The following is a 13898-nucleotide window of genomic DNA, read 5'->3' as shown; positions in this document are numbered from 1 at the left end:
CTCTTACCTTACCTGCACCTATCTGACATTCATGGCATATCCCAACGATATTCAGTGTCTTAGATGAGACAACCTCTTTAATATTGAAGGTGGGATTTCCAATTTGATCTTGCTCTTCAGGGACAACCTCTTGCTAAGGCTTCCGACTATACTCCTTCACTCATTGCTGTGACTGGCCACAACTGGTTGCTTCGTATTGCTGCTGATACTGGGGAAAATCTACAGAAGGTCTACCTTGGATCGTACCGAAAATTCAGGTAACCAAGCAAAATATCTATAACAGGCAGCATTCACACACAGGTTTTTAGTGGCGTTTTTCTGCACACTCGCATTTTTTGCACAGGAATTTTTATGGTGCCTTATTTACTGTAAAAATGGCAGCTCCAGAAAGTCTGGGAAATATAAAACGCGTATGCTTTTTTTTTTTTTTGCTACTGCCGTTTTTTTTTTTTATAATTGTATATTTATTAAAGAATATATAAATGACAATGCACATCTACAATATATTCATGCACAATAGTACAAGGTAAAAGATGAAACATGTAAAGCATCCCATTCATGTTGATTAAGCATGTATAACACTCGATAATATGCGATGATGGAAAATGAAAAAGCGAGCAGTAATATAACAATAAATTGAACTAAGAGAAACTGTGTCTATCTTTAATCAGTCCAAGATAGGACTATTGAGCAGCAAATCCTAGAACCAATAAGACATCAAGTAGTAGTGAAAGGTGTCTTAGAGGCCCGAGAGCCCAGAGCTTCTCAATAAGTAATGCTTCATCAAACTAATATCCAAAAAACAAGACAAATAACATAGACAATGACACAATAGGTGGGGGGGGGGGGGGGGACACATCTTTCTCACAAGGTCATTAAGGTTGCCTCGTGGCCCAGTAGTTATCCCACAGGTCCCATATGGCGTTAAAGAGTACAATTTTGTCCTGAAACATGGCCGTTGAGTATTCCATTGTTCGGACCTCTGTCACCCTAGCATACAAATCAGAAACCCGTGGTGGATCAGGGCTTTTCCAAGATTGGGAGATGAAACAACGAGCTGCTGTTAGTATTAATAGTAATAACTTAAGTGAGTGTTTTTACACTTGAATGGGGACCACATTAAGCAGGAAGGACATGGGGTCAGGTCGGATTTCCAGTGCGAAAAATATCATCAGGAGGGTGCCTACTTCAGTCCAATAGGGGCGTATTTTGGGGCAGTCCCAGATATATGAGGCAATGTACCCCTATGCATACCCACACTCGAGCAATCTCTCGGGACTCGGGAGGTCAGGAGTGTGGTACCAGGTACATAAAGATTTTATATTGGTTCTCCTGATGAAGTACCGACAGAGGATTTAGCTGCCGTCCTCCATATAAGGTGCCAGAGTGGCGTCCGGTAAGGCCTTCCCTAGGTACTCCTCCCACCCCACCATGTAGGTGTGCCTTTGAAACCCGATCAGGGAAGGGAGTCAGCAATAAGCATATGATTCTCAGAAATTAGACCCTTCGCGTGTACTCCTTCCCTGCAAAGGCGTTCAAAGGGAGTCGGAGGGAGACTGTGACCCCTGAAAAAATGGAGTGTGCAAAGTGACTGATCTGGATATAAAAGTAATTGGAGGAGGAGGGGAGATCATATTTGGTCTGGAGGGTAGAAAACTGCATGAGGTCCCTAGTGAAGGGGTCCACAATATCTGCGAACCGAAACACTCCCCGCTGAAACCATGGTCTCGACGCGGACGTGGTAAGACTAGTAGGTAGCATAGGGTGATACAAAAAAGAGGTCATAGCGGATTGGCTAGAAACCAGAGGGAACCTACCACTACACAGTTGCCATATGAGTCTAGTGCAAGCCATGGGCCCTAAGAGGTCCCTTACTGGTAGGGTCTTGTGAGAACCGGACCATAGCATAGAATTAGGATGTGTAGGAGCTAGCCAGAGTCTTTCTATCTGCATCCAGACAGAGTACGGGTGCAAGGAAGCCCAAGCCGTGACAGAACGTAGTTGGACTGCCCAGTAATATTTGGACAGATCTGGTACCCCCAGTCCACCCTGACGCTTACTGGATAGAAGGACTGACCTTGGGATTCTATGACGTCTCCCCGCCCATATGAATCTAAGGAGGTGAGATTGAATGGACCTCAGATCCCTGAGGGCAACTACAATCGGTAAGGTCTCAAAAAGATACAGAAGCTTGGGCAAGATCGTCATTTTAGTCGCCGCAATACGTCCCATGAGAGAGAGTGGGAGAGCGTGCCACTTGTCCAGGAGACCCCTGATTTCTGCATATATGCGTGGGAAGTTAGCTTTGTAAAGGTCCCCATATCGGGGCGTAAGGTCAACACCCAAATATCGCAGGGAATCCATCTTCCAGTGGAAAGGGAAGTTAACCCTAAGAAAGCTCAGGGCCGCCTGAGAAATATTAAGAGGGAGGGCCTCAGTTTTATGAGTGTTGACCCTATACCCCAATAGCTGACCAAATTCCTGCAGGATAGAGTGGAGGTTTGGTAGGGAAATATGAAGTTTAGTGAGGGTAAGAAGGATGTCGTCTGCATATAGCAATAGCTTAAACTCCCTGTCCTTGACCATAACACCTCTGATGTCTGGACATGCCCTGACTTTGGCTGCCAGGGGTTCGATACAGATGGCAAATAATAGAGGAGATAGAGGGCACCCTTGTCTCATCCCATTAGCAATGCGTATGGGTCGAGATTGAGCATGAGGTTGTTTGATTGTCGCTGTGGGGGAGGAGTATAGGCTACAAATGGCCCTAACGAAGGGACCAGAAAGGCCATAAGCCTGCAAGGTAGCAAAAAGGAAAGGCCAACCTAAACGGTCGAACGCCTTTTCTGCATCTAAACTAAGAAGTAGCGCCTCCTCACCCGAGCAACATATGACATCTATCAAGCCAATGCTTCTTCGTGTGTTATCGGCCCCCTGACGGCCTGGGACAAATCCCACCTGATCTTTGTGGATCAGGGAGGGGAGAAAAACGTTTAGTCGGGAGGCCAGGGCCTTGGTGTAAATCTAAAGGTCTGAGTTAAGCAGGGCAATGGGCCTGTAATTTTGGCACTCGTGGGGGTCTTTCCCAGGTTTCGGAATCATTGTGAGATAGGAGTGAGACATTGGGGCAGGTACTACGTTTCCAGATAGAAAATGATTAAAAAGGGTTACTAAGTGAGGGATTGTCACGACCATGGTCATGGTCGTGACTCCTTGGGAGCCGCATGCATTTGCCCACGGTCTGGTATTGTTGTCAACCACAGGTGAGGGCTAGTATCTTGCCTCACGTGTGGTTGCCACTGGCAACTTGTGGTTGTTGGGCAGTGGAGCAGCCTGAGCTGGTTGCTGGGCGGCTCGCTGTCCATGCATGCGGTTGTCTTTGGCAACGTGTAGTTTTGTGTATGCACTTTGTCTGTTTGTTGTGCACGAGATTTGTGTGTGTGCACTGACATTTTCCCTTCACTTGTGGCGGCCTGAGGCAACGTGTTATTGTGTACATGTGGTGGCAGTGTCTCGGCCTTCTGGCTGACTCCCAGGACACGGTTGCCACGCATGTCGTTGCCTGCGGTAACAGCTGCAGTGTAATTGTGTGCGTATTTCCCTTTAAGTTGCGGTCTTCCCTTCCATGGTGTGAGAAGGGTTAATTCCCTTCCTAGACTGTGAGCACTGGGTGTGTCTGTTTGGGTGTGGCCACTTGGGGCTATTTAGCTCCTGCTTGATGCCAGACTCTGAGGGGTACTTCAGCCATGGTTAGCTGAAGTCATCCTCCTGGCTAATACCATCTGTCAGTGAGGGCCACCCTTGTGGTCATAAATTACGTTACATGGTGTTATGAAGATGTTTATACGTTAAGTTTATGTTGTATTCCTTTTGTTATTTAATGCAGCTATGGATCTGGGTTCCTGTGTATGTGTGTTGGCGGTGTCCATTTAAGTATGGTGTGGACATCAGCGTGTCATCACAGGGATCCAGTCAGCAAGGCTGTGGCAGGTAGGTGGAACTAGTGCAGTTCACCTGCCATATCCATAGGTCTGTTTTTGGTACCCCTTTTCCTTGCAGCTTGGCCAGTAAGACTCCTCTTCCTCCGTGCCTAGGAGGAACAGGTCGTCTTACCCTGCTCCTTGTTCCAGGGCAATCCTGAGGGCTAGCAGGGATTATTAGGTTCCGGTGTATGAGCCCTCCCACCATCAGGGTTGGCTCATATGGTTAGGAGTCAGGGTCAGATTAGGGACGCGATAGGAGGTGACCTGCTCCCTAATTCTGTCGTCCTGGCCGAGCAGCCACTTACATCTTCTGGCATCGCACGGCTGAGGGTTTTCCCCATCCTCAGCCGTGACAGGGATTAGTTCAGTCTTGAAAGTCTTATAATATTTATAAGAGAACCCATCAGGTCCTGGGGATTTACCCTCAGGTAGGTGGTCCACCACTTCCCCTATCTCTTCTGGTGTAATCGGACTATTAAGGGCGGCAAGATCAGAAGCCGATATGGTAGGGAGGTGACAGGAGGCCAAATATGACTGGAGTGTACTATCTCTAAGCCTCTCATCCGAGGGGAGATCGGAGGGTAGATTGTACAGGGAAGAGTAGTAGGACGAGAACCTCGCTGCTATCACTCTGGGGTCATAGTGGATCGTTCCGTCATTCCCCCTAATAGCACTCGGCTCCGTTGGGAATTGCGGGTTCCTGAGTTGTCTGTCCAGCAAAGTATGAGGTTTGTTCCCCCAGGCGTAGTAACGCTGTTGTGTGTAAAGTAGTAACTTATTGACACGACCGAAAGCTAGACTCTTCAATCGGGCCCTAGTGTCAACAATTCGTCGCAGTGTGAGGGTGTGAGCAGCCATCTTGTTTTCTAGGATTCGCAAAACGAGAGGTAAGAGTCTTGACCATGGCAGTCGAGTCCTTATTTAGTTTTGAGCGTATTGCAAACAATGTTTCCTCATGACCGCCTTATGTGCTTCCCACAAAGGACGGACATCCCCTACCGATCCCTCATTCAGTTCAAAGTATGTTTTCAGGTGCTCGCGGAGTTCCTCCCTAGTAATTGGGCTGCTTCAGGTAGGGAGTCATTAAGTCTCCAGTGGCTTTGGCGAACATGGCCCGAACCGCGACTATTGTCAACCAGTACTGGACCTCCAATAACTGAGGGTCGAATGGTACCATAGAGTGAATCATACGGTGTGGGAACCGTGTGGGGCAGAGTAAAAGGAGAAGGACCTATCAGTGGGGTTAAGTGAGGCGCCAGAGGTAGTAGAGGGAGGTAGTTCCGTGCCAAGTTTACTAAAGTCCCTATCTAAGCACTGCTGTGTTGAATGTACCGGTCTGCCCGGGTAGCGCCAGGCGGTCCATCGATTCAGAAAACAGCGCAATTAAGGTCCCACCCAAAAGGAACAGGGGCTCCAAAGAGTCCACTCCCTCAACAAAAACCTTGCGGAAGATTCCGCCAAGAAGCGGATTTGTGAGGTATCTGGGGCATAGAGGTTACATAAGGTAATGGGTTTATCTGCTAAGTGGGCCACGGAGAACAATATAACGCCCCTGCGGGTCTAGAATTGAGTATTCAATTTTAAGGGACACTGTGCAGACACCAAGATGGGCAACCCCGCCCTCCGACTGCTATGAGTAGCCGAATAAGCAATAGGGTACAGATGAGAGGCAAAACGGAAGGAAGAGCTGCATCAAAAGTGTCTCTTGTAAGAACACATGTCGCGCTTTAAGGGATTTCAGTTCCAAAAGCAAGAGTTTCCTCTTGGCGATGGAGGTTGAAGCCCTTTGACATTGAAGGTTATGCACCACACCATGAGGGTATGTGATATATAATATGTGCAGGGCAGAGCTCACCAAGGGAATCCGTACGTGTCGGTGGCTTTACACTAGTGGAACAACGGACCAAATGCAAGACTGAGGGTACACGATCCCCCCAGGCAAGGAAGTTCAGGCACCTAAAAGAGAGGGGGGGGGGGGGAGACAGGACGAGACAACACAAAGTCAGACTAACAGGCAGCAGTAAATAACTATTCCCAGGATGCAATCCCGTGCTAGGGCAAATAAGAAGCCCACTGGAGGTGTACGTGTCGGAGACCAACAAGTTAAGGTCGGCCAAAGAGCGAACCGCTGGTATCTGCAAAAACAATTAACAACGGGTGGACCCTTCAGATACCCCGCACCGTAATGTAGCAACATGGTATCAACAACTGGCTAAACAGTAATAATAAACGACCAATATGGGGGTCCATCAGAGTCCAACGCCCCAGGGAGTGTGAAGGATTAAGGGCAGAGTTCAGGACGACCAAGTCCTCCAGGCCAGTGGCGGTCAGGCAGGTGGACGTTGCCCCCGATGACGGAGGTGACCACGGAGAAGAGGATTGCACTTGGGCCAGGTCTTCTTTTCCTGTTTACTAGGGGACACATATGCGTGGTGGCGGGAGCGCTGGGGACTCAAACTCCCAATCAGACGTGGTCTGGTATAGAATTCCGAGGCGTTTCGCAAAAAGGGTGGAGATCCGAGAAGGAACGGAGAGTCTCTGTTCTTCCGTGATGACTGACCACTAAGATAAAGGGGAATCCCCAGCGATAGGCAATCTGGCGGTCCCTGAGTGATGTGAGGAGAGGTTGAAGAGTGTCTCCTTTTCTCTATGTGTGAACCAGGATAGGTCAGGAAACAATTGCACAGGAGCGACATCAAAGTCAAGTTGCATAGAGATCTCGATTTAGCCATGATGCTTCTTTAAGGGTGAAGTCGTGCACACACAAATTACGTACCTAGGACGTGCAGCAGAGACCCTTGGGCTCGAGGTGCTCTGTGAGCTCTGTCTAGCTTGATCTTATGCGAAGATGGCTGTCCAAGATCATATTTATATGGCTTCCAGTGTGGCAAAGAGGTCCTCATCTCCGGTGGCCTCTGGAAGACCCCGTACCCGGATATTATTCCGGCGGCCTCGGTTATCCAAGTCCTCTAAGTGCCGCCCCATGCCCCTGAGTACAGCCGTTTGGGCAGTAATGGATTCATGAAGAGTGGATATGTACTGCCTGGTGTCATCATGAGCATTTTCCAGAGAGTCCACCCGGTCCACTACGTGTTTAATATCCGTGCGGACTGCCGCAATCTCAGCTCAGCCGTTTTTGTTACTTAGGTGGCGTTTTTGTATTTCTTGCTTGTTTTGAAAACTGTGGCATGCTGGAGCGTTGGGCTTTTTGAAAAGACCTCCTCGTGGGGAATAAACAAAAAACGACTGTAGAGCCACACTGAGTGCAAAAAAATGGCAGAAAGAAAGTTCAAAAACACAGGTGGACATAAAAAACGCAAAATTCATGTGTGTAAGGACGCATAAAACTAGTTTAAAGGCTATGGGCAACTAGCGAGCCAATTGTTTTTATTATTGATTTATTTATTTATTATTGTATTATAATTATTATTATTATTATTATTATTATTATTGTATTTCAGATTAATATATCTTTTGGAATAGTTTTTTATTATAAGTTTTTGCACGGTTTGGCTTCTGCAGCTGCTACATTTCACACTATTTAGCAGCTGCGGAAAGATGTTCTGTGATAAATCAGTAAGCCTTGATTTGTGCAAAAATCGGCTTAGTTAAAAATTTTGCCAGGTCCGATTGGTGCCAAATTGGTGGATTTCTCACAGAACAGCTTACTGCATCTGCTATATAGTGTGAAAATAGCAGCTGTAAAAGCCAAACAGTGCAATATTTAAATAAAAACTTATGCAAAAAAGTTAGTAATCCCAAATACATGTAAGTTCAGTAACAGAATCTGAACGTAGCCTTTAAACCACTTACCGCAACTGTAACGCCGAAAGGCGTCATTGCGGCGGCTCCCCCAGGCTACGCTAACGCCAATAGGCGTCATCTCGCGTGAGCCGAGATTTTCCTGTGAACCGCGCACACAGGCGCGCTCGCTCACAGGAACGGAAGGTAAGAGAGTTGATCTCCAGCCTGCCAGCGGCGATCGTTCGCTGGCAGGCTTGGAGATGTTTTTTTTTTAACCCCTAACAGGTATATTAGACGCTGGTTTTGATAACAGCGCTAATATACCTGCTACCTGTCCTCTGGTGGTCCCCTTTGTTTGGATCGACCACCAGAGGACACAGATAGCGCAGTAAAGTAGCACCAAGCACCACTACACCTACACTACACCCCCCCCCCCCCCGTCACTTATTAACCCCTTATTAGGCCCTGATCACCCCATATAGACTCCCTGATTACCACCCCTGTCATTGATTAACCCCCTGTCATTGATTACCCCCCCTGTAAAGCTCCATTCATACGTCCGCATGATTTTTACGGATCCACTGATAGATGGATCGGATCCGCAAAACGCATCCGGACGTCTGAATGAAGCCGTACAGGGGGGCGTGATCAGATGACGGTGGTAGATCACCCCATATAGACTCCCTGATCACCCCCCTGTCATTGATTACCCCCCCTGTAAAGCTCCATTCAGACGTCCGCATGATTTTTACGGATGCACTGATAGATGGATCGGATCCGCAAAACGCATCCGGACGTCTGAATGAAGCCTTACAGGGCAAGATCAATGACTGTGGTGATCACCCCATATAGACTTCCTGATCACCCCCTGTAAAGCTCATTCAGATATCCGCATGATTTTTACGGATGCACTGATAGATGGATCGATCCGCAAAACGCATCCGGACCGTCTGAATGAAGCCTTACAGGGGCGTGATCAATGACTGTGGTGATCACCCCATATAGACTCCCTGATCACCCCCCTAGTCATTGATTACCCCCCTGTAAAGCTCCATTCAGACGTCCGCATGATTTTTACGGATCCACTAATAGATGGATCGGATCCGCAAAACGCATCCGACTCTGAATGAAGCCTTACAGGGCGTGATCAATGACTGTGGTGATCACCCCATATAGACTTCCCTGATCACCCCCCTGTCCATTGATTACCCCCCTGTCATTGATTACCCCCCTGTAAAGCTCCATTCAGACGTCCGCATGATTTTTTAACGGATCCACTGATAGATGGATCGGATCCGCAAAACGCATCCGGACCGTCTGAATGAAGCCTTACAAAGGCGTGATCAATGACTGTGGTGATCACCCCATATAGACTCCCTGATCACCCCCCTGTCAATTGATTACCCCCCCTGTCATGTTACCCTCCCCTGTAAAGCTCCATTCAGACTCCGCATGATTTTTTACGGATCCACTGATAGATGGATCGATCCGCAAAACGCATCCGGACGTCTGAATGAAGCCTGATCAGGGGCATGATCAATGACTGTGGTGATCACCCCATATAGACTCCCTGATTACCCCCCTGTCGTTGATTACCCCCCTGTCATTGATCACCCTCCTGTCATTGATCACCCCCCTGTCATTGATCACCCCTCTGTCATTGATCACCCCTCCTGTCATTGATCACCCCTCCTGTCATTGATCACCCCCCCCTGTCATTGATCACCCCCTGTCATTGATCACCCCCCTGTCATTGATCACCCCCCTGTCATTGATCACCCCATATAGACTCCCTGATCACCCCCCCTGTCAGTGATCACCAACCCCTGTCATTGATCACCCCCCTGTCATTGATCACCCCCCTGTCATTGATCACCCCCCCTGTCATTGATCACCCCCCCTGTCATTGATCACCCCCCTGTCATTGACACCCCCCCTGTTATTGATCACCACCCCCTGTCATTGATCACCCCCCTGTCATTGATCACCCCCCCTGGTCATTGATCACCCCTCCTGTCATTGAACACCCCCCCCTGTCATTGATCACCCTCTGTAAGGCTCCATTCAGACATTTTTTTGCCCAAGTTAGCGGAATTATTATTATTTTTTTCTTACAAAGTCTCATATTCCACTAACTTGTGTCAAAAAATAAAATCTCACATGAACTCCCCATACCCCTCACGGAATCCAAATGCGTAAAATTTTTTTAGACAATTATATTCCAGACTTCTTCTCACGCTTTAGGGCCCCTAGAATGCCAGGGCAGTATAAATACCCCACATGTGACCCCATTTTGGAAAGAAGACACCCCCAGGTATTCCGTGAGGGGGCATATTGAGTCCATGAAAGATTGAAATTTTTGTCCCAAGTTAGCGGAACAGAGACTTTGTGAGAAAAAAATTATAAATATCAATTTCCGCTAACTTGTGCCAAAAAATAAAAAAAAATTTCTATGAACTCGCCATGCCCTCATTGAATACCTTGGGGTGTCTTCTTTCCAAAATGGGGTCACATGTGGGGTATTATACTGCCCTGGCATTCTAGGGGCCCCAAAGCGTGAGAAGAAGTCTGGTATCCAAATGTCTAAAAATGCCCTCCTAAAAGGAATTTGGGCACCTTTGCGCATCTAGGCTGCAAAAAAGTGTCACACATCTGGTATCGCCGTACTCAGGAGAAGTTGGGGAATGTGTTTTGGGGTGTCATTTTACATTATACCCATGCTGGGTGAGAGAAATATCTTGGTCAAATGCCAACTTTGTATATAAAAAATGGGGAAAAGTTGTCTTTTGCCAAGATATTTCTCTCACCCAGCAAGGGTATATGTAAAATGACACCCCAAAACACATTCCCCAACTTCTCCAGAATACGGCGATACCACATGTGTGACACTTTTTTGCAGGCCTAGGTGGGCAAAGGGGCCCATATTCCAAAGAGCTCCTTTAGGATTTCACAGGTCATTTACCTACTTACCACACATTAGGGCCCCTGGAAAATGCCAGGGCAGTATAACTACCCCACAAGTGACCCCATTTTGGAAAGAAGACACCCCAAGGTATTCCGTGAGGGGCATGGTGACTTCCTAGAATTTTTTATTTTTTGTCACAAGTTAGTGGAAAATGCTGATTTTTTTTTTTTTTTTTTTTTTTTCATACAAAGTCTCATATTCCACTAACTTGTGACAAAAAATAAAAACTTCCATGAACTCACTATGCCCATCAGCGAATACCCTTGGGGTCTCTTCTTTCCAAAATGGGGTCACTTGTGGGGTAGTTATACTGCCCTGGCATTCTAGGGGCCCAAATGTGTGGTAAGGAGTTTGAAATCAAATTCTGTAAAAAATGACCTGTGAAATCCGAAAGGTGCTCTTTGGAATATGGGCCCCTTTGCCCACCTAGGCTGCAAAAAAGTGTCACACATCTGGTATCTCCGTACTCAGGAGAAGGTGGGGAATGTGTTTTGGGGTGTCATTTTACATATACCCCTGCTGGGTGAGAGAAATATCTTGGCAAAAGACAACTTTTCCCATTTTTTTATACAAAGTTGGCATTTGACCAAGATATTTATCTCACCCAGCATGGGTATATGTAAAATGACACCCCAAAACACATTCCTCAACTTCTCCTGAATACAGAGATACCAGATGTGTGACACTTTTTTGCAGCCTAGGTGGGCAAAGGGGCCCATATTCCAAAGAGCACCTTTCGGATTTCACAGGTCATTTTTTACAGAATTTGATTTCAAACTCCTTACCACACATTCGGGCCCCTAGAATGCCAGGGCAGTATAACTACCCCACAAGTGACCCCATTTTGGAAAGAAGAGACCCCAAGGTATTCGTTGATGGGCATAGTGAGTTCATGGAAGTTTTTATTTTTTGTCACAAGTTAGTGGAATATGAGACTTTGTATGAAAAAAAAATCAAAAAAAAAATCATCATTTTCCACTAACTTGTGACAAAAAATAAAAAATTCTAGGAACTTGCCATGCCCCTCACGGAATACCTTGGGGTGTCTTCTTTCCAAAATGGGGTCACTTGTGGGGTAGTTATACTGCCCTGGCATTCTAGGGGCCCGAATGTGTGGTAAGGAGTTTGAAATCAAATTCTGTAAAAAATGACCTGTGAAATCCGAAAGGTGCTCTTTGGAATATGGGCCCCTTTGCCCACCTAGGCTGCAAAAAAGTGTCACACATCTGGTATTGCCGTACTCAGGAGAAGGTGGGGAATGTGTTTTGGGGTATCATTTTACATATACCCATGCTGGGTGAGAGAAATATCTTGGCAAAAGACAACTTTTCCCATTTTTTTATACAAAGTTGGCATTTGACCAAGATATTTATCTCACCCAGCATGGGTATATGTAAAATGACACCCCAAAACACATTCCTCAACTTCTCCTGAATACAGAGATACCAGATGTGTGACACTTTTTTGCAGCCTAGTTGGGCAAAGGGGCCCATATTCCAAAGAGCACCTTTCGGATTTCACAGGTCATTTTTTACAGAATTTGATTTTCAAACTCCTTACCACACATTTGGGCCCCTAGAATGCCAGGGCAGTATAACTACCCCACAAGTGACCCCATTTTGGAAAGAAGAGACCCCAAGGTATTTCGTGATGGGCATAGTGAGTTCATAGAAGTTTTTATTTTTTGTCACAAGTTAGTGGAATATGAGACTTTGTAAGAAAAAAAAAAAAAAATCATCATTTTCCGCTAACTTGTGACAAAAAATAAAAAGTTCTATGAACTCACTATGCCCATCAGCGAATACCTTAGGGTGTCTACTTTCCGAAATGGGGTCATTTGTGGGGTGTTTGTACTGTCTGGCCATTGTAGAACCTCAGGAAACATGACAGGCGCTCAGAAAGTCAGAGCTGCTTCAAAAAGCGGAAATTCACATTTTTGTACCATAGTTTGTAAACGCTATAACTTTTACCCAAACCATTTTTTTTTTACCCAAACATTTTTTTTTATCAAAGACATGTAGAACTATAAATTTAGAGCAAAATTTCTATATGGATGTTGTTTTTTTTTGCAAAATTTTACAACTGAAAGTGAAAAATGTCATTTTTTTGCAAAAAAATCGTTAAATTTCGATTAATAACAAAAAAAGTAAAAATGTCAGCAGCAATGAAATACCACCAAATGAAAGCTCTATTAGTGAGAAGAAAAGGAGGTAAAATTCATTTGGGTGGTAAGTTGCATGACCGAGCAATAAACGGTGAAAGTAGTGTAGTGCCGATTTGTAAAAAAGGGCCTGGTCTTTAGGGGGGTATAAACCTGTGGTCCTTAAGTGGTTAAATGTCAATGAGTTTTGGAGGGCTGAGCTATATTTTGACTTCAAAGTTGCCTCATTACCCCCAGGTGTCAGTAATCGTTTTTGATTTTACTCATATGTGCGGTTTATGTCTTGTGCTGTAGGACTTTGACTTCATTCACAGGGAAACAATATTATTCTATGGATTTTTTTTTTTTTAACAACAGGTATATTACATGGAACGTCCACCAAGAGACATTAGTGGTAAAGTCGATTCAGAAGAATAGTGTTTCTGAAAATGAGGTATGTGATATTTGTAAGCACGTGCATCTTTTATTGCATCCTATGTCATGTTGCTGCCTGAGTTGTGCTTTTCTCACCTACATGTTTTATTGCAATTTTACCCTATTAGGGTACACTACATGTTGGCATAGTGCGACTGAGCAGTATGTTGAAAGAGGTTGTCACATTAAAGGGGTTGTGCAGCCAGTAATATTGATGACTTATCCTCAGGATGGGTCATCAATATCTGATTGGTTGGGGGTCCGGGGTTGGAAGAGGAGGCGGCATTCATACCAGCGCTACTTCCTCTTCAACATTACGCTGCATGTTGTCTCGGCTGTGCCGAGTAATTACGGGTGCTTGTTGCATTAATTTGAATGGAACAAGCACTTGTAATTATACTCCGCTGCTGCTGCAAGAAAAATGACATGCAGTGTAATCTGGAAGAGGAAGGATCGATCGTACTAATGCCTGTATCCTCTTTAAACCCCAGAACCACAGCCAATCAGATGTTGATGAACCTATCCTGTGGATAAGTCATCAATATTACTGTCTGCACTACCCCTTTTAAGACAAATCATCCACAGGATAGACGACAAGTGTCTGATCGTCAGGGGTCTGCCAGGGCCCCGC

At 45.9% G+C, this 13898-nt stretch overlaps 1 protein-coding gene across 3 annotated transcripts in view; it reads left to right on the top strand.

Moving 5' to 3' along the window:
- The window catches only part of DCAF17 (DDB1 and CUL4 associated factor 17), a 50091-nt gene that overhangs the window by 15116 nt on the left and 21077 nt on the right, over positions 1–13898 (top strand). For all 3 annotated transcript variants that reach the window (XM_040440733.1, XM_040440734.1, XM_040440735.1), the window contains 2 exons: positions 121–257; positions 13211–13286. In XM_040440733.1, coding sequence (XP_040296667.1) covers positions 121–257; positions 13211–13286 — 213 coding nt within the window. The remainder of the gene's footprint in view (positions 1–120; positions 258–13210; positions 13287–13898) is intronic.

Source organism: Bufo bufo, chromosome 7, assembly GCF_905171765.1.
Source record: "Bufo bufo chromosome 7, aBufBuf1.1, whole genome shotgun sequence".
In the NCBI taxonomy this organism is placed as follows: Eukaryota; Metazoa; Chordata; class Amphibia; order Anura; family Bufonidae; genus Bufo; species Bufo bufo.
The sequence above is the reverse complement of the archived record's forward strand: the minus strand, read 5'-3'. Positions and strand labels throughout refer to the sequence as shown.